Source organism: Bos javanicus, chromosome 9 (assembly GCF_032452875.1).
Source record: "Bos javanicus breed banteng chromosome 9, ARS-OSU_banteng_1.0, whole genome shotgun sequence".
Classification (NCBI taxonomy): domain Eukaryota; kingdom Metazoa; phylum Chordata; class Mammalia; order Artiodactyla; family Bovidae; genus Bos; species Bos javanicus.
The window spans coordinates 34,311,581-34,334,663 of record NC_083876.1 but is presented as its reverse complement, the minus strand read 5'-3'; the positions used below and the strand labels follow the sequence as shown (position 1 = coordinate 34,334,663).

General features: G+C 39.3%; 1 protein-coding gene across 8 annotated transcripts in view; it reads left to right on the top strand.

Annotated features, from left to right (window-relative positions):
- DSE (dermatan sulfate epimerase) overlaps window positions 1-20,608 on the top strand; it is a 78,114-nt gene extending 57,506 nt beyond the window's left edge. For 7 of the 8 annotated variants that reach the window (XM_061427504.1, XM_061427503.1, XM_061427502.1 and 4 more), the window contains 4 exons: window positions 7,262-7,515; window positions 11,613-11,852; window positions 14,703-14,910; window positions 17,936-20,608. In XM_061427504.1, coding sequence (XP_061283488.1) covers window positions 7,262-7,515; window positions 11,613-11,852; window positions 14,703-14,910; window positions 17,936-19,697 — 2,464 coding nt within the window. In that variant the 3' untranslated portion in view covers window positions 19,698-20,608. Of the gene's footprint in view, window positions 1-7,261; window positions 7,516-11,612; window positions 11,853-14,702; window positions 14,911-17,935 lie in introns of those variants that run through there. The other variant, XM_061427510.1, reaches the window with a different exon arrangement.
- The last annotated feature ends 2,475 nt before the right edge of the window (window positions 20,609-23,083 follow it).

Sequence of the window (23,083 nt, the reverse complement as noted above, 5' to 3'; positions counted from 1 at the left end):
TCCCATGGACAGAGGAGCCTGATAGGCTACAGTCCATGGGGTCGCAAAGAGTCGGACACGACTGAGCGACTTCACTTTCACTTTCTTTGATACCATACTAGAACTTGACATATGGTAGTTTTGTATAAGTTAGTTTTATGTGGAATCTGTATTTTATAAGTTAGTTTCAATGTGGATTCTGAAATTATGTTAGTTAATAAGCTCCTTATATATTTTAACTGGTAAAAAGTCCACTGCTATGTTTTGCAGTTAAAATGAATCTTTTATCTTTGCATGGTTTTGTAATGTCATGCCTATTTATTTGAATGTTTATTCTCTGAGTTATTCCCATCTCTGAAATGTTGACACGTTTGTATATGCATGCTAAGCTGCTTCAGTCGTGTCCAACTCTGCAACTCTGTGGACCATATCCTGCCAGGCTCATCTGTCCATGGAATTCTCCAGGCAAGAATACTGGAGTGGGTTGCCATTTCTTTCTCCAGGGGATCTTCCCAACCCAGGGATTGAACCTGCGTCTTTTACATCTCCTGCACATTTGTTATCACTGACCTCATCAGAAAAGTCTTATTAAAATATTGTTAAACTTTTAAGTTCATGGTAACAAGTTTTCCAAAATTCTTTTTTTTTTTTTTTTGATTGAAAGCTCAAATTTTGTCACTGTCAGCAAAACCTTTTCCTTGAACTGGAAGGCTTCCTTGTTTCAAGAGAACTTCCACTTAAATACCCAAGTCTAAAAAACTGAAATTTGTCAGTGAGTCATTCTTTCATGTAAAAATGATATTTCATAAAAAAACAAGGAGCTGGTTGCTCTCTCAACTCAATGCACAATTTCTTCTCCTCATGACAGTTATGTACTTTGCTACCCACAGTGCTTTATACATACTTTACATTTCATCACTCAGGATATTAGAAAGATATGTACTAAAAAGGTTGATATTTTATAAAATCAATCATTTTTACCACTTTATGAAGGATATTCTTAAATGAAACTGGGTTTATTAAAGATATTCATAAGTGTAAGTGTTTTTCTTTAAAATTTATAGTGCATGGCAGTGTGCAGAATCCTACAAGGATTACTAGAGCAGTTCACTGCTCCTACCTGGATTCTTGCTGAGGTGCCAACATTTTAACCCACTAGTGCTTCTGCATCATCAGTGTGAATATCAATATATAACATCTTTATACTATTATGTGAATAATTTTTATTCATGAATCCCCTGAAAGAGTCTCAAGAGACCCCAGGGGTTCATGGGCCTTAGTTTAAGAACAGCTGTCTAAACAGGTCAAAGTACAGCTTATAAAAAGAGGAATACAGTAAAAATTTTCCTAACTAACCTCTTAACTTCTTTAATTTTCTTAACTAACCACCGCTTAACTGAATTGCCAATGAAATTAACCTCCATGCCTTGTGTAACTGGCAGCAGCCCTCACAGATTGCTGAATGTCAAGGCTGCTGGGCCACCTTCTACTGTGTCTATTCATTTCTGTTGCCACCAGTAGGATTATGTGCTTAGCAAGTATCAGTTGTATTTGTTCTCAAATCAGTTTATGCCACTTTCACTAATACGTTGTTGTTTAGTCGTTCAGTCATGTCTGACTCTTTGCGACGCCACGGACTGCAGCACACCAGGCTACCCTGTCCTTCACCATCTCCACGAACTTGCTCAGACTCACATCCATTGGTGATGCCATCCAACCATCTCATCCTCTGTCGTCCCCTTCTCCTTCTGCCTTCAGTCTTTCCCAGCATCAGGTTATTTTCTTCCCATCAGGTGGCCAAAGTATTGGAACTTCAGCTTCAGCATCAGTGCTTCCAATGAATATTCAGGACAGATTTCTTTTAGAATGGACTGGTTTGATCTTGCAGTCCAAGGGACTCTCAAGAGTCTTCTTCAGCATCACAGTTTAAAGCATTAATTCTTTGACACTCAGCTTTCTTTATGGTCCAACTCTCAAGTCCATACATGACTACTGGAAAAACCATAGCTTTGACTAGACAGACCTTTGTTGGCAAAGCAATGTCTCTGCTTTTTCATATGCTGCCTAGGTCGGTCATAGCTTTTCTTCCAAGGAGCAAGTGTCTTTTAATTTCATGGCTGTAGTTACCGTCTGCAGTGATTTTGGAGCCCAAGAAAATAAAGTCTCTCACTGTTTCCATTGTTTCCCCATCTATTTGTAATGAAGAGACGGGACTGGACACCATGATCTTAGTTTTTTGAATGTTGAATTTAAGCCAACTTTTTCACTCTCCTCTTTCACCTTCACCAAGAAGCTCTTTATTTCCTCTTCACTCTTTGTCATACTTGGCTGTCCAGTGGCTCAGACAGTAAAGCGTCTGCCTACAATGAGGGAGACCCAGTTCGATCCCTGGGTTGGGAAGATCCCCTGGAGAAGGAAATTGCAACCCACTCCAGTACTCTTGCCTGGAAAATCCCATGGACGGAGGATCCTGGTAGGCTACAGTCCATGGGTTCGCAAAGAGTCAGACACGACTGAGCGACTTCACTTTCCTTTTTCCTTTCTCTGCCATAAGTGTGGTGTCATCTGCATATAGCTTACTGATATTTCTCACAGCAATCTTGATTCCAGCTTGTGCTTCCTCTAGCCTGACATTTCACATGATGTACTCTTCATATAACTTAAATAAGCAGGGTGACAATATAGCATTGATGTACTCTTTTTGGAATTTGGAACCAGTCCATTGTTCATGTCCAATTCTAACCATTGCTTCTTGACCTGCATTCAGGTTTCGCAGGAGGCAGTTAAGATGGTCTAGTATAAGAATTTTCCACCATTTGTTGTGATCCACACAGTCAAAGGCTTTAGTGTAGTCAGTGAAGCTGAAGTAGATGTTTTTCTGGAATTATCTTGCATTTTCTATGATCCAGTGGGATGTTGGCAATTTGATCTCTGGTTCCTTTGCCTTTTCTAAATTCAGCTTGAACATCTGGAAGTTCTTGGTTCACATATTGTTGAAGCCTAGTTTGAAGAATTTTGAGCATTACTTTGCAAGTGTGTGAAATGAGTGAATTGTGTAGTAGTGTAAACATTCTTCGGCATTGCCTTTCTTTGGGATTGGAATGAAAACTGACCCTTCCAGTCCTGTGGCCACTGCTGAGTTTTCCAAATTTGCTGGCATATTGAGTGCAGCACTTTTAACAGCATCATCTTTTAGGATTTGAAATACCTCAAATGGAATTCTGTCACCTTCACTAGCATTGTTTGTAATGATGCTTCCTAAGGCCCACTTGACTTCGAATTCTAGGATTCTGGCTCTAGGTAAGTGATTACACCATTGTGGTTATCTGGGTCATGAAGATCTTTTCTGTATAGTTCTTCTGTGTATTCTTGCCACCTCTTATTAATATCTTCTGCTTCAGTTAGGTCCATACCGCTTCTGTCCTTTATTCTGCCCATTATTGCATGAAATGTTCCATTGGTATCACTAATTTTCTTGAAAAGATCTCTAGACTTTCCCATTCTATTGTTTTCCTCTATTTCTTTGCACTGATCACTGAGGAAGGTTTCCTCTTCTCTCCTTGCTATTCTTTGGAACTCTGCATTCAGATGGGTATATCTTTCCTAATACATATAATCACTAATACATTTAATTGTACAGTTTTAATAATCTACAAATAGAATAAGTGTAAGTTAAAAAAAAAGAATGTTTCTAAATGCTTAAATGCTTTGGAATGACTTACTATAAAAAAACTTCCATCATAATTTAATATGGATGAGATTAGAAAAAGTTTAGGGAAAAACTCAAAATTCTGGAAGAATTCTATATTCCTTCACAAATATCTTTAATTTCTTCCTATATTAGAGAAACCAAGGCTGAAAATTGTGTTATTATGTGTTCTTTGCAGGGAAAAATGATGACACTGATCCATAGACCCACATTCAAAGAGAAGGCTTTTGGCTCACCTTCAAAAGATTGGTGGATATGTACATATATATATTTTAAAGTGAGATAAAATTCATAAATTAATATCTATCTTTTTTTATGATTCACCTCTTAATGTGATTCTTTAGTATAAACCGACAAACTGATGGTTAGGATGACACTGAGTAAGATAGATCTTTTACTGCCATTCATGAGCTAGAAGCAAATTTCCTTTGGTTTCCATGATAGTAAACTATACTCTCATCTGTAATTACTCTCTGTATCTGCATAAGAATTAGCAAAGAATTTAAATAATCTCTTAGAAATGTAGCTATCACAGGTCAGATTTCATAATGATATAGTGATGCATCTGATGGTACCAGGAACTTTTTTTAAAGATTTTTTTTTGTTACATAATTTAAAGTTTTTTTTTATGAAGCATTGACTTACAATGAGGAACTTAAAAAAAAATTCAGTGTACTAGTGTTTTGTTGAATTGGAAACTGCTTAGAATAAGCAGCTGTATGTGGGAGCTTGGAAATTGTTTTTTATCTATAAAAGTAAGTTGACTGGTAAGTTCATGGGTGTATCAGACATGTCAGCCTGCAGTAGGTGGTCGCAGCTCGTTGATGTCAGCTTTATCACAACTGGGCACGTGTGCTGTCATTTATAGATGACATGGTTGCAGAGACGCAGGGCTGGGGGAAAAATGCCTTGGGTTCTCTGTCCAGCTCCACGGTCACCATGAATCAGTGAAGACTGTGTTTCTAACTCCCTGGCAGTGAGCTTGCAGTGTGAGTTGTTTTCTTTCCTAGAAATAGGGAATTAATTCACCCTCCTCATAGTCTGTTTACAACCAGTACACACACTGGCAAGTGGACTGGCAGGGTGGCTTTGTCCGTGGCCAACTGGTTAAGAAGCTCATCCACTTCAGTCATGTTAGCGCCAGGCTGTATAATTAGCACAGCTAACCAAACACTGAGATTATTGTTAAATACCAAGCGATTCTTCCAAACTGCTGATTTCTTAATCATCACATATTCACTGTCAACAGTGTGACCTACAGGCTTGTTCCTTCTTTTTTTTCTTGCTTCCCCAAAAGATTTATTGACAGTTTCCTGTGTGCCAGTCACTGTTATGGGATTGGGGATCCAGCAGTGAATACAGCAGAGGAGAAAAAATAACCCTGCCTTTTAGAACTTCAGTTCTGGTAGAGGATACGTACACATAAACCTGGGCTTCCCTGGTGGCTCAGACAGTAAAGAATCTGCCTGCAATGCGGGAGACCTGGGTTCAATCCCTGGGTTGGGAAGATCCCCTGATGAAGAAAATGGCGACCCACTCCAGTATTCTTGCTGAAGAATTCCATGGACAGAGGAGCCTGGCGGGCTACAGTCCATGAAGGTCACAGAGAGTTGGACACGACTGAGCACACACGTGTCTATTGCGTGTTACTTGCTCAGTCGTGTCCAGCTCTTTGTGATCCCATGGAGTATAACCCGCCAGGTTCCTCTGTCTATAGAACTGTCCAGGCAAGAGTACTGGAGTAGGCTGCCATTTCCTTCTCCAGGGGATCTTCCCAACCCAGGGATCAAACCTACGTCTCTGGCTTCTCCTGCACTGACAGGTGTGTTCTTTACCACTGCGCCACCTGAGAAACCCACACACAGACAGACGTACTTAAATGCCAGGAGGACAAAGACATGAAGAAGGTGAATGAAATGCTGTGGGCTGAGGAGTAACACTGACAGAGTGGGCAGAGAAGGCCTCTCTAACATGATCAGGTCTTTAGTATTGGGTTGGCTGAAAGGTTCGTTCGGGGTTTTCCGTTATGGAAATGGAAATGATCCTATTGGCCAACCTGATATAAAGTCCTAGAGGAGAAACACAATCTAGAAAAAGTAGTCTCTCAGAACTTAAGTTTTCTTAATCTATGTCTGTGGGGTTTGTATGAGAGAAGTATTACATCTAAATTTTCACTGTGCCTGAAATTTTAGCGTCTCTTCTAAATCATGTATCTGGATAACCAACTATAGCAATCTGAGAACCTGTGTCTTTGTCACAGATATTTTCCTATCATACAGTTACTGTATACATCTCAAAATATTATATATATTCATCACTACTTACAAATTACCATAGTTACTATCCTAGCCATTACATTTTGAATTTTAATATCTTAATAAAGGAGCACATATATCACAGTTTTTAAAAATATCTGTACTGATCATTATATTTCAAAATAATACATTTCCTGGTACCCCTATGTATTATATGTTAGGAGTTTTAAAACATATTGAGAAAGAAGCTGAGGCTTTACTAGTTTGCCAAAAAGAGGCTCTGGCATAGAAATGTTAAGCTTTCGTTTAATCCCTAGTTGAGAGCTGTCTTCCACCTCCCACAAGTACAGTACATCCTTCATTTGTTTCCCTCTTTGAGAGATCACTCAAATACATCCTGAACAGATAGGGAGGGTTTCCTGGATCATTCTATAGAACCGTGATTGTGAAAGATCCTTTTTAGCTTCCTGTTTCCTGTAGGCCACATACTATTAATGTATTGGGTTGGCCAAAAAAGTTTATTCAGGTTTTTTTTTTGCCAACCCAATTTTGCAGAATTACATAGCAAGTCAAGCAGACATGTCTTTTTCCTTCCTAGAAAAGGACAATTTTAATACTTCACAGATTAGCTTTTAGACTTCCCTAAAAAAGTGCTTGACGATCCTTGAAATCGATGCAGTTCACTCTGAGAAAAAAATGAGATGCAGAAATCTGAGTTGCAGTCAGCTCACTTTACTCACTTACACCAGCTTTCTAGCCACTGTCCTCATCATGATGTTGACCAAGTGCATCTGCCTAGATTGAGAGGACCTAGACTATATACCATGGTACCTTCACCTGGATCAGCCTATGGGAAGTAAGATGGGATATATAAACGCTTTTAACTGTTTCAGCATGACCGTTGTAGAACAGAGCCAAGAACCCTACTGCAGGTAGAAAGGGGAGGGCGAGCACTAGTTAATGGGTTAGTCCAGAGAATTTTGCTCGGCCACTACATATTATGTACTTTCAATCCTTTGAGAATATAAATATACTCTTCTATCTCCCATCAAGAGTTAAAAAAAAACAAACCTAAAAATTAACATTTTAATATTGCCTGAAACTGGAAAGAGAAAATGTTAAGTCTGTGATTTTCACATTAGACAGTCTTTTATGCTTGTGTCTTACGTGGAGGGAAATCTGTTTTTTATGCCATTAAACCTTCTGGACTGTACCTTCACTTGTGTCCTTTGTTGTTCTGAGAAGTAGATTCTTGAAAAGTGTGCTGAGAGCTCCGAGCCGTGTGGCCCTCATTTGCATGGTCTCTTTTCCTTTATAGGTTGGTGAAAGATGCTCCTTGGGATGAAGTCCCACTTGCTCACTCCCTGGTTGGTTTTGCCACTGCCTATGACTTCTTGTACAACTACCTGAGCAAGACACAACAGGAGAAGTTTCTTGAAGTGATTGCCAATGCCTCGGGGTATATGTATGAGACTTCATACAGGAGAGGATGGGGATTTCAATACCTGCACAACCATCAGCCCACCAACTGCATGGCCTTGCTCACAGGAAGCCTGGTTCTGATGAATCAAGGTAGGTACAGCCAAGGAATGCCTTGAACTGACATCAGTCACAGTTACCACGTTGTGAGCCAAACATTTCTATAACTAGTCTAAGTACATGGTCACACTTGGCTCCTAACTAAGCCCAGACGATGATAATACTACCTCGGGCACCACGTGGAGAGTTGAGAGACCTCTCTTTCCTCATTTCTGCTTGTTACATGAGCCTGCTTATTACTTTAGTATGCTCTCTTATTGTCCCAAGTCATATCCTTACACACAGGATCAGTGGTGAATATTCCTTTTTTCAATTTTTGACAGTGAAGGCAACCAGCCTGGATAGAGTTTATAAAAGCTAAACAGGTGGTTTATTATTTGAACTGAATATTCCTTACACACAGGTTGTGTGTCAATATATTGCTTCTTTTTTTCCCCTCTAAAGACTTTAAAAGAATCTATCTAAGGACTTCCCTGGTGGTCCAGTGGTTCAGACTTTGCCTTCCAATGCAGGGCATCCTGGTTTGATCCCTAGTTGAGGAGGTAAGATCCCACACACCTCGGGGCCACAAAACCAAATATAAAACAGAGCAGTATTGTAACAGATTTAATAAAGACTGTAAAAATGGTCCACATCAAAAAAAATCTTTCAAAATAAAATCAGTTAATCTAGATCATTCAGGTCAAATTTACAGTTGACTTTTATGGACCATATAGCTGCTTTGCCTTATTGTATTATATAATTGCTAATATCACATTTTCTTTCTTTATAATTAAATTTATTTATTTTTAATTGAAGAATAATTGCTTTATAATAATTGTGTTGGTTTCTGCCATCACATTTTCTTTGTTCTTGTAATTGTGACTTAATTACAACTCCTGTTGAGAGACATCTTTAAATAACTAAATAAGGTTGTGTATAAGAAAAATGACCCTTGGTTCACAGTGAATTATTAGAATATTAAATATATACTAATAACTGGAAAATCTAAAATAGTTTTACTCAAAAAAATTTTTTTTAATTAAAAAAATTAAAAGATTTTAACTCTTGATTATTTTCCCCATAAGACTTAGTAAGCATTTTGTAGATTATCCAGCATCAGATTTTACCCAAGCCTAAGTTTCTCCCTTGTCATATCAACCATCACTTTTAATTAGGTCTTAGAGGAAAGGAAACTAAAATTAATGGAGCATATGGCATGTGCTAATCCTTGCCCATATTTTATTTAATTCTCACATCAACTATATAAGGTAGCTGGGCTTTGGACCCAATTCTAGCCAAATTCAAACTTCATTGTCTTTCCACTATATTTTGTTGCCTTTCTGAAAATAAAAATTCAGTTTATAGTAACTTAAGGAAAGCTTGACTAAGAGTGTAAATTTTTGCCCCCCACTCTCACGAATACAAACCAAATTTTAAAAGTCAAAAAGCCAGCCACGTGAACACCTACCATCAGACCATTTATAAATCCTCAGGCCTGTGGAAAGATAGCATCATGAATTGGTGGAAGGAACCCTAGAGTGAGCTGGATGGTAGTCTAGGGCCTTGGATTTTAGTCTAGTACAGTTTAATTCCCTTAGATAAATTTTTAGTTCTTTACCAGCAGGAATACAGCTTATTTCTTCATTCTCCACAGTAGATAAAATTGTTCCAGATGATAAACAGGCACCTAAAATACTGGCTCGAATTGGATCACAGTTTGTATTTGGCCTTGGCAGGAGTTTTCACAGGCATTTGTTTTCTGAGTAAAGTCATGGTTTGCTCTGGGATGCAGTCTTCCAGGGCTTTTCCACAAGCAGGGCCCACACTGATGAGAAGAGGGAGCAGAGAAAAGAGTGGAATCCCTGGTCCTTCACGTCTCTGTTAGTCATCAGGCTTACAGCCCTGGCTTTCTCAGCTGCCTCGCTCTCACTCTAGGAGCTACCTTGGGCACACTGCACCGGTAATTCCATGTGCTCAGAGCAGCCTTGTAGGTCCTGACTGTGGTAGCTTTGACAGGTATAGCTCCCACTGAATTCACATGACATTCAGCAGTGGGAGAATTAGGATTTGGTGGCTCAGTTGGTAAAGAATCCACCTACAGTGCTGGAGACCTGGATTCAATCCCTGGGTGGAGACCTCCTGGAGAAGGGAGTGCTACCCACTCCAGTATGCTTGCCTGAGGAATTCCACAGATAGAAGAGTCTGGCAGGCTACAGTCCATTTGGTGACAAAGAGTCAGACGCAACTTAAATGAACTAACACTTTCACTTTCTGTTCTGCTAACCCAGTCTGAGGCTTGGTACAGAGGGCCCACAGGATCACATGTATTCAGTTTACAAATCAAGTGGAAAGAAGACAGAAATGAAATGTTTAAATGATTACACCATACTTGTAATAAGACCAGGGAATGAGATAAAGAGTCTCATGAAGTTATGATTAAATATCAAATGAGTGTATTAAGTTTGCATTCAGCAGAACAAGTTTAGGTGATGGTTCATAGAACTTTGAAGGATAGATAGGATATGGATAAGTGAAAATAAGGAGAAATCCAGGCAAGATATATGGGTGTTGGAAAAAACACAGGGCAGAACATTAGTAACAACAATATTGGTACCTCGTATGGATAGATTTGAAACTTACAAAGGTAGACATTACCTCATCTCTCCTGGATAAAGTTTTTTAGAAGGAAAAAATAAGGAAAATCAGGTAATGAAATATGAGGAGCAGTGGAATAGCAGTCCTGATTTTAAACATCATTCACATTTGTATCTGGCTGGAGATGGAGGATACAGATGAGGAAAAGATGAAGATGATTGGGATTTAAACCCTAATAATTAGAAAATGGAAATTAAAACCTATCCAGAAGGCTGGTATGTCAGGTGTGGAGCTGGATGGGAGAAGGGACCAGTTCACAGCAGAGCCTGAGAATGGTGCTGCCCCCATGAGATGAGATCTGGGACTTACTTAGGCTGGGACTTTGGCTTTAGGCTTGGACACAGCTGGTGGTACCTGGGCCTCTGGAAGCCCCCATACCCAGCACATCTAGTAGGCCAAGGTAGAAAGTTCAGCATGGATGACCATGCACATGTCTATGGGAAAGAAATAACAAGTCTACTCACATTAGGAGACTGGGAGCTTAATTTGATCCTTAGGAGTTGTGTATTTTAAATACAAGCAAACAAAACAAACTTTAAAGACCTGGGTTCAGATCAAAGCTCTGTTCACTTTTAGTCGTATGCCAGAGGACAAGTCAACCTTTCTGTAATTTTGGAGAAATAGTGCATAATTGAGTTGTTAAAAGGATTAAGTAAGGTTATGTTTGGTGCTATGTAACTTCTTAATGCTACAAAACGTGAGGAATTGTTATTGTTGCCTAAATGCTGGTTTCACAAAAATGATAGAAAAATAGCATTTCTGAGTCAAAAGCATTTTATAAAGTATTTTAGACCTTTAACTCTCAGTTGGGGAAAATGAAAACGGTGGCAGGTGAAGAAGCACTTGAACAAAATCATGTAGCTCATTTCTGGCAGACGTGGGACTCGCAGGTGACTTTTGTCACCTTAGATCACCACTCCAGTGCTCTCTCCACCCCTCTGTGCTGCCTGGTCCGATGCTGTGACATCTAAAAGCACATAAAGGACGAGATGCTGTCTTCTAAGAACAGGATAAGTTGGAGACTGTTCATTTAGCATTTCTAGAATTTGCAGCTTATTACAGATTCTGTAAAATAATGACAACAGTTGTTGTGAAGTGGAAAACTTCAAAAATATTATCAGTTGGTGATTTAGAGAAATTGAATAAAAGCCTCAGTATACATGATCTTTTCTTGCAGGCATGAAGTATGTCAATTTGTAACCTCAGATGTGGTGTGATTTCAATTTATTAATGATTATTAAATTACTGATACTTATTTAAAGGTTTGCCTTTAATTAATAAATGACCTGTATCAAGAACTTCTTAACTTAAATTATGGGCTCATCATAAACCTGGATTAGCAAGATGCTGTTTATAACATTGATAAGTAAGAGTTTTACAAAGTGCAATTTGCATAAAATAGTTAGATAACTAAGAGGGTTTAATTTGGCCACATTTTTGTTTTTGCTTTGTTACATCCTTAGTCATTGTTTTCATGTGTTTTCATCCTTTAGGGTACCTTCAGGAAGCTTACTTATGGACCAAACAAGTTCTGACCATCATGGAGAAGTCTCTGGTCTTGCTCCGAGAGGTGACAGATGGCTCACTCTATGAAGGAGTTGCATATGGCAGCTACACCACTAGATCACTCTTCCAGTATATGTTTCTTGTTCAAAGGCACTTTGACATCAACCACTTTGGCCACCCATGGCTTAAACAACACTTTGCATTTATGTATAGAACCATTCTGCCAGGTACAGTAAAGACTTAGAAGTGAAAAAAACTTTATTATAATTTTTTCTGATTATGAAGATGGGTTAGATTAAGAAATGTGGGATTTGAGCCATATTGAGGTTAAAGGGATGTTTTTTTTAATCAAAGAATTTAAGAGTTGTATATAGCCAAGAATATTCTGGATGTTAATGTGAGGATTTCTGATTTAAATATTATAAAACGTGGAGTATAACAGATCAAATATAATTTGTAGTCCCATGGTACTTTTGTTTTTGTGTGTGTATACAAACTTGGGTACATATACAAACTCTTTTTCATGAACCTAAAAATATAAATATTTATGGTTACATGTTATTTTCCTTTATGTGTAAACCCTAGTTAATCCTATTTATTATTATTTTTTTTTAGTTTAAAATTTTTTCTTCTAAACTATACAGACATAATTCAAAATAGAGATTACACTTGGAGGTTTAGTATTCTCTTTAAATATTTTTGGGTTTGATCCATGGGTCAGGAAGATCCCTTAGAGAAGAGAATGGCTATCCACTCCAATATTCTTGCCTGGGGAATTCCATGGACAGAGGAGCCTGGTGGGCAATAGTCCATATTGAAATAAATGGTATAAAATATAGAAAGCTAACCAAAAAACGAATTTCTATGAAACCCCTAATTTCTTGTTGTTATGTTGTAAGCTTTTAAGTAAGCATTTTAAGAGAACTGGCTTTGAAGAGAGAAGCCTTTTATTCTCACTAAATTCATTTCTAGGACAGACTATAACTCTGCTTACTTCTAAACAGGAGTAAATTTTCATCAGGATGGATTTTTTCCCCAGTGAAATGCAATTTTTAATTGAGTGATTCTAGACCTACAGCAAACAATCCAGGTTTTAAATCTTTTTGCTCTGGCTATATACACGTGGATTGGATAGAACTTCCATTATTGCATTAGTTATCAAAAAAATACTACAGAGCCCTCAGAAGAACCATGTTATGATTTGGTTTAGACTCACATTCAGAACCCTATTGTTTTATTGCTTATCCTTGCACATTCAGGAGAAGCCTCTTGTTTCTTTGTTTATCTTGGTAAACACAGGCCATCTAAAGCAAAGGCCTTTAAGGGAGCCTCAAAGCTTTGTAATTTGATCTGAGATCTAATAATCCGCCACACTGGGGCTTTGACTTGCTGTGAACTGTGTATATGGCCACTTCCTAAAGTGGAAAAGACAATATAATCACCTTTAAATGGAGAATTCATGTGTTTGTTTCAGTTAGTGAAACAGCCTTTATTGAACATTGATGTGCCAGGCACTATCATAGGCAAGGGATTCAAAGAGTAATAAGACATACCATCTGCTTTTAAGATACTCACAGATTAGCAGAAGATTCAGAAAGTCACAATTTATAATAAGATTTACTTGCTGCCAAGTCACTTCAGTCGTGTCCGACTCTGCAACCCCATAGACGGCAGCCCACCAGGCTCCCCCATCCCTGGGATTCTCCAGGCAAGAACACTGGAGTGGGTTGCCATTTCCTTCTCCAATGCATGAAAGTGAAAAGTAAAGTGAAGTCGCTCAGTCGTGTCCGACTCTTCGCGACCCCATGGACTGCAGCCCACCAGGCTCCTCCGTCCATGGGATTCTCCAGGCAAGAGTACTGGAGTGGGGTGCCATTGCCTTCTCTGAGATTTACTTGGACAAGCATTTACTAATCTGGCAGGAGCAAAAACATTATCTATAAATTATGTAAATACGATCATGCAGGGATTTTTAGAAGGGATTTTGTGTTAAGTCAATCTGTTCTCAACAACATTTTTTTCCCTCTATACTATCTATTATAGTGACAATTATTCCTGTCTGAACCAGAGTTTTCTTCCATTATTCTTTTTCAAGGATGCCTGGAATATTCGGTTCTTACTTGCTTCTGTTTTTCTGACCTATTCCAATATGATCTTTACATTTTTTTCCTCTTTTCTTCAACTTCTGACAGTACATGTGGGCAGGATCTTCTCTGGGAATGGTTTTGTTTTCTTCCTACAGATACTCAGTTTCTCCTCTAACCTTCTAATTTCTACTGTTGTTGTTGTCCATTTGCTAAGTCATGTCTGACTCTTTGCGACTCCGTGGACTGCAGCAAGCCAGGATTCCCTGTCCTTCATTATCTCCTGGAGTTTGCTTAGGTTCATGTCCATTGAGTCAGTGATGCCATCCAACCATGTCATCCTCTGCCACTGTCTTCTCATTTTGCCCTCAGTCTTTCTCAGCATTGTGGTCTTTTCCCATGAGTTGGCTCATGGCATCAGGTGGCCAAAATATTGGAGCTTCAACTTCAACAGCAGTCCTTCCAGTGAATATTCAGAGTTGATTTCCTTTAGGATTATCAACTGGTTTGATCTACTTACAGTCCAAGAGACTCTCAAGAGTCTTCTCTACTTCTACTGTATTGAATGCCAAATTAAAACACTTCATGTTATTATCTTGGCCTGGGATGTGGGATGTGTTGGTGGAAAAGCTAGTGCTCATTCCAGGTTCAGGGACTCACCATGCACAAGAGGATAGATAGCCCTTGTATCCATACAAATATAATAGCATATGGCATGGACACTGGAAAATGAGGAAACTGAGCAACACGTAAGCATTCCATTACCACTGACAAGTTGCCACGTAACAAATATATACACAAGGTTTGTGGAAGACCTTTGGAAGGATTTTGATTAATTGGGGTAGAGCAAAGGGATCATGGTTCTGTTTCTTATTTTTATCCTAGAAGACAATTGATTCCAATTTGCAACAAGGATTCAGAATGATTGTTTGGGGCTTTATGGAAGTATGTAGTTTTAAATTTATCTTAATTCTGTCAAACATCTTTCCTCAGGGTTTCAAAGAACTGTGGCTATTGCAGACTCAAATTACAACTGGTTTTATGGTCCGGAAAGCCAATTAGTGTTCCTGGATAAATTTGTCATGCGTAACGGCAGTGGCAACTGGTTGGCTGACCAGATCAGAAGGAACCGTGTGGTGGAAGGTCCAGGGACGCCATCCAAAGGGCAGCGCTGGTGTACTCTTCACACGGAATTTCTCTGGTATGCTACATTGTACTGGCTTGAAAGAGAAATTGTACCCAGGGGCACCGTGTGTTAAATTTTTTTGCATTAAAAAAGAAAAACTCATCTCTTCATGCCACCTACGCACTCGCAGCTTCTGTTCAGTTCATATTGCAGTATTGAGACTCTGTTAGAAACATTTCCTTCCATTTAAGATCTAATTACTGTTTGCTGTTTTTGCTTTTCTTGTATCAGAGATATCCTTGGCTTACACTTTCATAGATACGCATGTTTTGATTTACATCATTTTTGAAATCATCTAAAGAGAAAAACCACAAAATTTAGACCTAGTTTTTCTGCTAATCACACCGAAAGAAAAAAAAGGTAGTAAAATGTTTTGTTTTGGTAAATGGAGCATTATAATCTTCTAATAGCAAAGCTGTTACTAAATTTTCAAAACTATTTAAAAGTGTTTGACAGTATTTGACAGTTTTACTTTGATAATAAAAGAACCATGTAATTTTTTTTGCCTTAATCTTTTAAGCCTAGAAAGAGCAGCCAGGGTCTCCTTTTTTAAAGTACTGCCAAATACATTGTTGGCATCCAATAAATTAAAGTTAAAATAAAAGGTACAGAGAATTGGTTAATCATTAATCCCTGATGTCTTTTCAAGCTATTGAAATTTGCATTCAACTACAAAGTAAGCTTGCATGGTTTGATTGCTTCTTTTCATTAAAAAAAAAAAATAAACAAGAGGAAGAAAAATATTAGTAGAGTGATAACTGTCAGAGTTTAACCATCATTTTTAAGAACAATCTTCACAGATGAACTACATATATTAATATGTAGCCATTCCTGACTCCATTTAGGGGTACGAAGTAATTACTTAATAGTGTCTTCTGCTGCTGCTGCTGCTGCTAAGTCGCTTCAGTCGTGTCCGACTCTGTGCGACCCCATAGACGGCAGCCCACCAGGCGCCCCCGTCCCTGGGATTCTCCAGGCAAGAAAGCTGGAGTGGGTTGCCATTTCCTTCTCCAATGCATGAACGTGAAAAGTGAAAGTGAAGTCGCTCAGTCGTGTCCGACTCTTCGCGACCCCATGGACTGCAGCCCACCAGGCTCCTCCGTCCATGGGATTTTTCCAGGCAAGAGTACTGGAGTGGGGTGCCATTGCTTTCTCCAAATAGTGTTTTCACTTACCCATAAATAAAAAACCAAGAGAATTCTATAAAGTTGCTTCTAGGAGTCAGATCAATGGTAAGTCTAACTTGGTTCAGAATGTGCCGTTATGGAAATATGAAAACTGACTAAGGGATTTCTCTGGTGGTCTTAGTGGTTGAGGAAGTAAGATCCCGCATGCCGTGTGGCCAAAAAAAAAAGAGAAAGAAATAAATGGTAAATACCTGAAAAAATGACCAAAACCTGAGAGAAGGATGACCAGTTTGCTTATATCTGGATTTGTTAAACCGTGGTAATAAAGCCAACCCTCTACTCAAAGTAGAGATTTTTGATGTCCTGAAACAAACTCCAAAACAATAGACAAAACAGCCCAAATCAAGTATCAATAAGCCAAACTGCCACAGCTGATGGATTCGCTTTAGAGCCCTAAGAGCTAGTGCAGGTCTGCCTTTCTTCCCTTGAGCAGCAGATCATGTGAACCTGTCAAGGCTATTGTCTGAAGTCACCAAAAGCAAAAAGTCATCTTCATTATTATTTTTACAGCCTTTCTGAATCAAGACCTGTGTTCTTAATCACGGGTTAATTAAGTAATGTTAATTATTGTCTTACTTTGATAATAAACCTGTATCATAAATTAAGATAAGAAATTTATTATTAAAAAAGCATGCAGATTAAAACAAAACAAAACCTTTGGATTTTTGTCTGGATTGAACAATGGGAGGAACAATCATAAATCCCCCCACTATTAGATTGTTTCCTGAATTTCATGCATTTATATTCTTAGGTATTGCATTGGCAGTAAATTTTATCTAATATGTGGAATTGGACTGTATTTAAATTTATTTTTTTAGAGGGGAGGTAAGTACCAAATTTGAATTTCAGTTTTTTGCAGAACAATACTTGCTTATCACTAAGTGATTGTGCTGTGCTGTGCTTAGACACTCAGTCGTGTTCGACGCTGTGACTCCCTGGACTGCAACATGCTAGGCTCCTCTGTCAATGGGGATTCTCCAGGCAACAATACTGGAGTGGGTTGCCATGCCTTCCTCCAGCAGGTCTTCCCAACCCAGGGATCGAACCCAGGTCTCCCACATTGCAGGCAGATTCTTTACCGACTAAACCACCATGGAAACCCAAGAATACCGGAGTGGGTAGCCTATTCCTTCTCTGGGGGATTGTCCCAACTCAGGAATCGAACCGGGATCTCCTGCATTGCAGGCAAATTCTTTTACCAGCTGAGCTACCAGAGAAGCCCACTCAAGAATTGCTAGAGTCTAAATATTTTTTTAAAGATTTTTTTTTTTTTGATGTGGCCCATTTTTAAAGTGTTTATTGAATATGTTACAGTATGGCTTCTGTTTTATGTTTTGCTTTCTTGTCACGAGGCATATGGGATCTTTGCTGTCCAACCAGGGATTGAACCTGAACCCCCTGCATAGGAAGGTGAGGTCTTAACCATTGGACCATCAGGGAAGTCCCTAGAGTCTAAATCTTAGTGTGTGGTTTCCTAGAATAGGAGCCCCTCAACTAGAGGTTTGGGTGAGCTGCTTAATTCTCTGAGCCCCAGTCTTATTTGGGTGGCAGTTCTGAAATCATTAAGTGAGGAAGGTCCATGTAGAGATGATCAGCAGCGGTCATTTCAGGCTCACACCCTTCACAGATGTAAAGGTACACTTGTCTCGCATTCACCAAGGACATTCCTCTACTCATGCTGATTGTGCATGGGTGTTTCAGAAAAGTCCATAATGCAATCTATACTGCCAGTGCTCTGGGTAGCATTTGTGTGTTGTTTCCTCTAGCCACGTTGCCATGTGGCATCACCGTTCTGATATGTCCTTTCACTTCTATCAGAAAATCACGTAATTTTTAAAAATTAATTCTTTCAGGTACGATGCCAGCTTGAAATCTGTCCCCCCTCCCGATTTCGGCACCCCGACATTGCATTATTTCGAAGACTGGGGCGTTGTGACTTACGGAAGTGCGCTGCCTGCAGAAATCAATAGATCTTTCCTTTCCTTCAAGTCAGGAAAACTTGGGGGACGTGCAATATATGACATTGTCCACAGAAACAAATACAAAGACTGGATCAAAGGCTGGAGGAATTTTAACGCAGGGCATGAACATCCTGATCAAAACTCGTTTACCTTCGCTCCCAACGGTGTGCCTTTCATTACTGAGGCTCTCTATGGGCCGAAGTACACCTTCTTCAACAATGTTTTGATGTTTTCCCCAGCTGCCTCCAAGAGCTGCTTTTCTCCCTGGGAGGGCCAGGTCACAGAAGACTGTTCATCAAAATGGTCTAAATATAAGCACGACCCAGCAGCTAGCTGTCAGGGGAGAGTGGTTGCCGCAGTGGAGAAAAATGGGGTGGTTTTCATCCGAGGAGAGGGTGTGGGTGCTTATAACCCCCAGCTTCACCTGAGGAACGTTCAGAGAAATCTGATCCTCCTGCATCCACAGCTTCTCCTCCTTGTGGATCAGATACACCTGGGAGAGGACAGCCCCCTGGAGAGGGCAGCAAGCTTCTTCCACAATGTGGATTTTCCTTTCGAGGAGACGGTGGTAGATGGGGTCCACGGAGCTCTCATCAGGCAGCGAGATGGCCTCTATAAAATGTACTGGATGGATGATACTGGCTACAGTGAGAAAGGAACCTTTGCCTCAGTGACATACCCTCGCGGCTATCCCTACAACGGGACGAACTACGTGAATGTCACCACGCACCTCCGAAGTCCTGTCACCAGGGCAGCTTACCTCTTCATAGGGCCATCCATCGATGTTCAGAGCTTCAGCATCCACGGAGATGCTCAGCAACTGGATGTGTTCGTGGCCACCAGCGAGCATGCCTACGCCACTTACCTGTGGACAGGAGAGACTGCAGGGCAGTCTGCCTTTGCCCAGGTCATTGCTGACCGGCAGAAAATTCTGTTTGACCGGAGTTCAGCCATCAGGAGCAGCGTTGTCCCGGAGGTGAAGGACTACGCTGCTCTGGTGGAACAGAACCTGCAGCATTTTAAGCCCGTGTTCCAGCTGCTGGAGAAGCAGATCCTGTCCCGCGTCCGGAACACAGCCAGCTTTAGGAAGACTGCCGAGCGCCTGCTGAGATTTTCAGATAAGAGACAGACCGAGGAGGCCATCGACAGGATTTTTGCCATATCACAGCAGCAGCAGCAGCAGCAGAGCAAGTCCAAGAAGAACCGAAGGGGAGGCAAGCGCTATAAATTTGTGGATGCTGTCCCTGATATTTTTGCACAGATTGAAGTCAATGAAAGAAAGGTTCGTCAGAAAGCTCAGATCTTAGCACAGAAAGAACTGCCTGTAGATGAAGATGAAGAAATGAAAGACCTTTTAGATTTTGCAGACATAACATACGAGAAACACAAAAACGGTGATGTGATGAACGGCCGGTTTGGCCAGGCTCGGATGGTGACAACGACTCACAGCAGAGCCCCAGCGCTGTCCGCCTCGTACACCAGACTGTTTCTGATTCTCAACATTGCTATTTTCTTTGTCATGTTGGCAATGCAACTGACTTATTTCCAGAGGGCCCAGAGTCTTCATGGCCAAAGATGTCTCTATGCAGTCCTTCTAATAGATAGCTGTATATTATTATGGTTGTATTCTTCTTGTTCCCAATCACAATGTTAGTATTGAAACTATAAGTGGCTTGATTGTTTTGTGGTCACAAGTCTATGCAAAAAGAAGAGAAAAATTCATTGCCCTAGTTTATTACTGGATTTTTTTTTTCAGATTCTTTTAACAAATTAAGGGGAAAGTACTTCCACGTAAGAAACCAGGAACATGGAGAACTCAGTATGCATAGAGGCAAAGAATTAGGAATAAGGGTAACTTGGTTGTCACACAGTGTTTCTGGAAATGTTTGTTTTGGCTGATTTAGGAATCCATATAATACTACTCTTAAAAGAAAAAAAAGTCTGGTTTTAAGTACTGTTTCTTTTTAAGAGAAAGAGATAGAATTGGATTTTATTAATATTAATTTAATGCTATTAGCACTCTCCAGATACTATTTTATGGAAAGACCCAGGCACACAATTCTGAAAAATACAGAAAGTTTTTTAATGTTGTAATCATGTTGAAAATAAATGTTGGTAGGTCCTGGTTATGATGGTGTCGACTTCCTTGGAGAAAAAATCATGTGAATAACAGTGTCTGCATATTGGGTTATTGTTCAGATAACATGGTAAAATGATGGCAAAAGGTTGTTAAAAACTTGAGATATATCTCCAGCAGAAAACATATATTAATGAATGAACATTTCCTTGATGATGTTGGTTTCTGCATACACATAATTGACTGCTTTTACACATCCATTGGTTGTTCAGTAAGTAAAACAATTACAGATAACTTAACTTCCTATTTTCCTTCTATGGACAACTGTTACAGACCCAATGACTAACTTCAAAATAAAATATTTTATATTTGACTTGATTTCGATACCAAAGAAGATGGGGAAGCTAAAATTTGAATATAATTCTCATGTTTTTTTAATAGAAAACTTTCTCTAAGTTTATTTTGCTAAATAAACATCATAATTGTGATTTTTCTGCAGTGTCTTTCTTTTTTCCATTCCATTCCATTTCCATTCCATTCAGCATGTATTCAACAGTTTTGAAATCTTTGAAGAAAACTGTTTATTTGAACTTGCGTTAATTAAGCATAAGTTGGAATAAGCAAAATAAGTTGCTTATTTTCTTTTTTGTTGTTTAAACATATTTTAAACAGTTAGACAAAAGCCAAACTCTGATATTTAGGTAATATCAAACTTTAAAAAACTATTTTTAAAGTTTTATTTAATTCGATAAGAGCAAGGGCTGCTCTCTGGTTGCAGTGTGCGGGCTTCTCATTGTGGTTGCTTCTCTTGCTGCAGAGCACAGGCTTTGGGGCACTCAGGCTTCTGTAGTTGTGGTGCACGGGCTTCGTTGCCCCAAAGCATGTGGGATCTTCCCAGACCTGGGATTGAACCACTGTCCCCTGCATGGCAAGATGTATTCTTAACCAGTGGACCACCAGGGAAGCCCTGTACCAAACTTTTAAAACATAAAATTTTTGAATTTTGATTAAGTCCTCAGGAGGTAATAGCAGTACAGAATACTGGATATGTATTCCACAGATTGATATTTCAGCATAAGAAAATGATATACTTAAAAGGAACTTGAGTGGATTGTCTTACATTTAGCATATTTTGAGTTTTCTGTATTTCTCCCTCAAAAACAGAATATGTTTGGCTCAAGTTTATAGTAATACATTCGCTGATACAAATCTAAGGTAATAATGACCACCTTTTCGTTGTACATGTCCTTTTGGTTCATGAAAATACTGATAAGTAACAGAAAACAAGAACGTGGAGAAACTTAGGAGCCCCTTTTCTCAGTTTTAATTTTGAATCTTCTTACACTAAAAAAAACCCACAAGTCTGACTTTTCACTGTGCTTTACTCATACTGGAAATCTAGAGAATGACTTCTGAGGAAGTATTTTTTTTTTTCTTTCATGGAAGAAATCTCTGGGGAGGATGTCATTACACACTGTTTGAAAGAATAATGTTTTCAAAAGAATAATGCTTCCGTTTGTCCTGCATGGATGCTGTTACGGGGTTTTAAACTTGCTTTATGTGACAGATTCTCCGTTTACTTAACCTCATTCGACATTCCTCTCTTCTACTCTTTCTCATTCAGAAAGGATGAATTGTCTGAAACGATCAAAAGCAAATTTTGAAAAAGAGGGTAAATTGCTCTTTGAGGCTACCAAGCAAACCTGATCCCAGACCCAAAAACTCAGGCATACTTTCTCATAGAGATGAAAAGTGCTTTCCTTTTGTTTTCACTAGTTTAGGGCAGGCAGTGAATTTGTCCCCATAGCATGATCCAGTGTAATACATTAGCTCACTTAAAAAGCAACTTTTAAAAATACAGTAATTGCATATCTTTAAAACAAAATTAATTACAGGATTTGTTTTCCTTCTAGTGGATCTTGTATTTATTTTAATTGAAAAGATATTTCCACAGTCAGTGACTTAAGTGGTGAAGCAAGAAAAAAAATGCTAAGACAGATCACAGCTCTTCATAACAAGACATGCTTTATATCAGAGATACTGCATAGATGGGGAAAGAGTGGAAACAGTGTCAGACTTTATCTTTTTGGGCTCCAAAATCACTGCAGATGGTGACTGCAGCCATGAAATTAAAAGACGCTTACTCCTTGGAAGGAAAGTTATGACAAACCTAGATAGCATATTCAAAAGCAGAGACATTACTTTGCCAACAAAGGTCTGTCTAGTCAAGGCTATGGTTTTTCCAATGGTCATTGGCCACCTCATGTGAAGAGTTGACTCATTGGAAAAGACTGATGCTGGGAGGGATTGGGGGCAGGAGGAGAAGGGGACGACAGAGGATGAGATGGCTGGATGGCATCACCGACTCGATGGACTTGAGTTTGAGTGAACTCCGGGAGTTGGTGATGGACAGGGAGGCCTGGTGTGCTGCGATTCATGGGGTCGCAAAGAGTCGGACACGACTGAGCGACTGAACTGGACTGGAACTGGACTGCATATTTGAATAAAACTAAAGAACTCTTTGTATCTTCCAGAAAAAGAAGCGATGTTAAATCTCTCTTGAAACTGAGTAATTAATTATGGAATCTGTTTCAGCACTGCTCACTGAAAGGAGTATTTCAGGTTTACTGGATAACATGGGAACTTTGTTCAGAGGATTGGCAGGACTTTGAGTCCTCACCCTAAAGAAAATTTGGGCATCTTGAGCCTACAGAGCTTGTCTGTGTAGTGGAAGAGGCCTGTTTCCTGGTTGGTAACTGATTAGATTCTTAACAGCCATAATGATGGATGAGACCTATTTGCTGAGAGAAGTTTTTTGAGATCCTTGTTATAACTTAATAAAGTCAACTGGAAGACATTCTTAAACTGTTTTAATAATTAGAATCTATTATGTCACCTAGAATTTGAATTTAATTCTGCCACAAAGATTTTAGTCATAGTTTTTAAGAAGTACCAACTGTTCC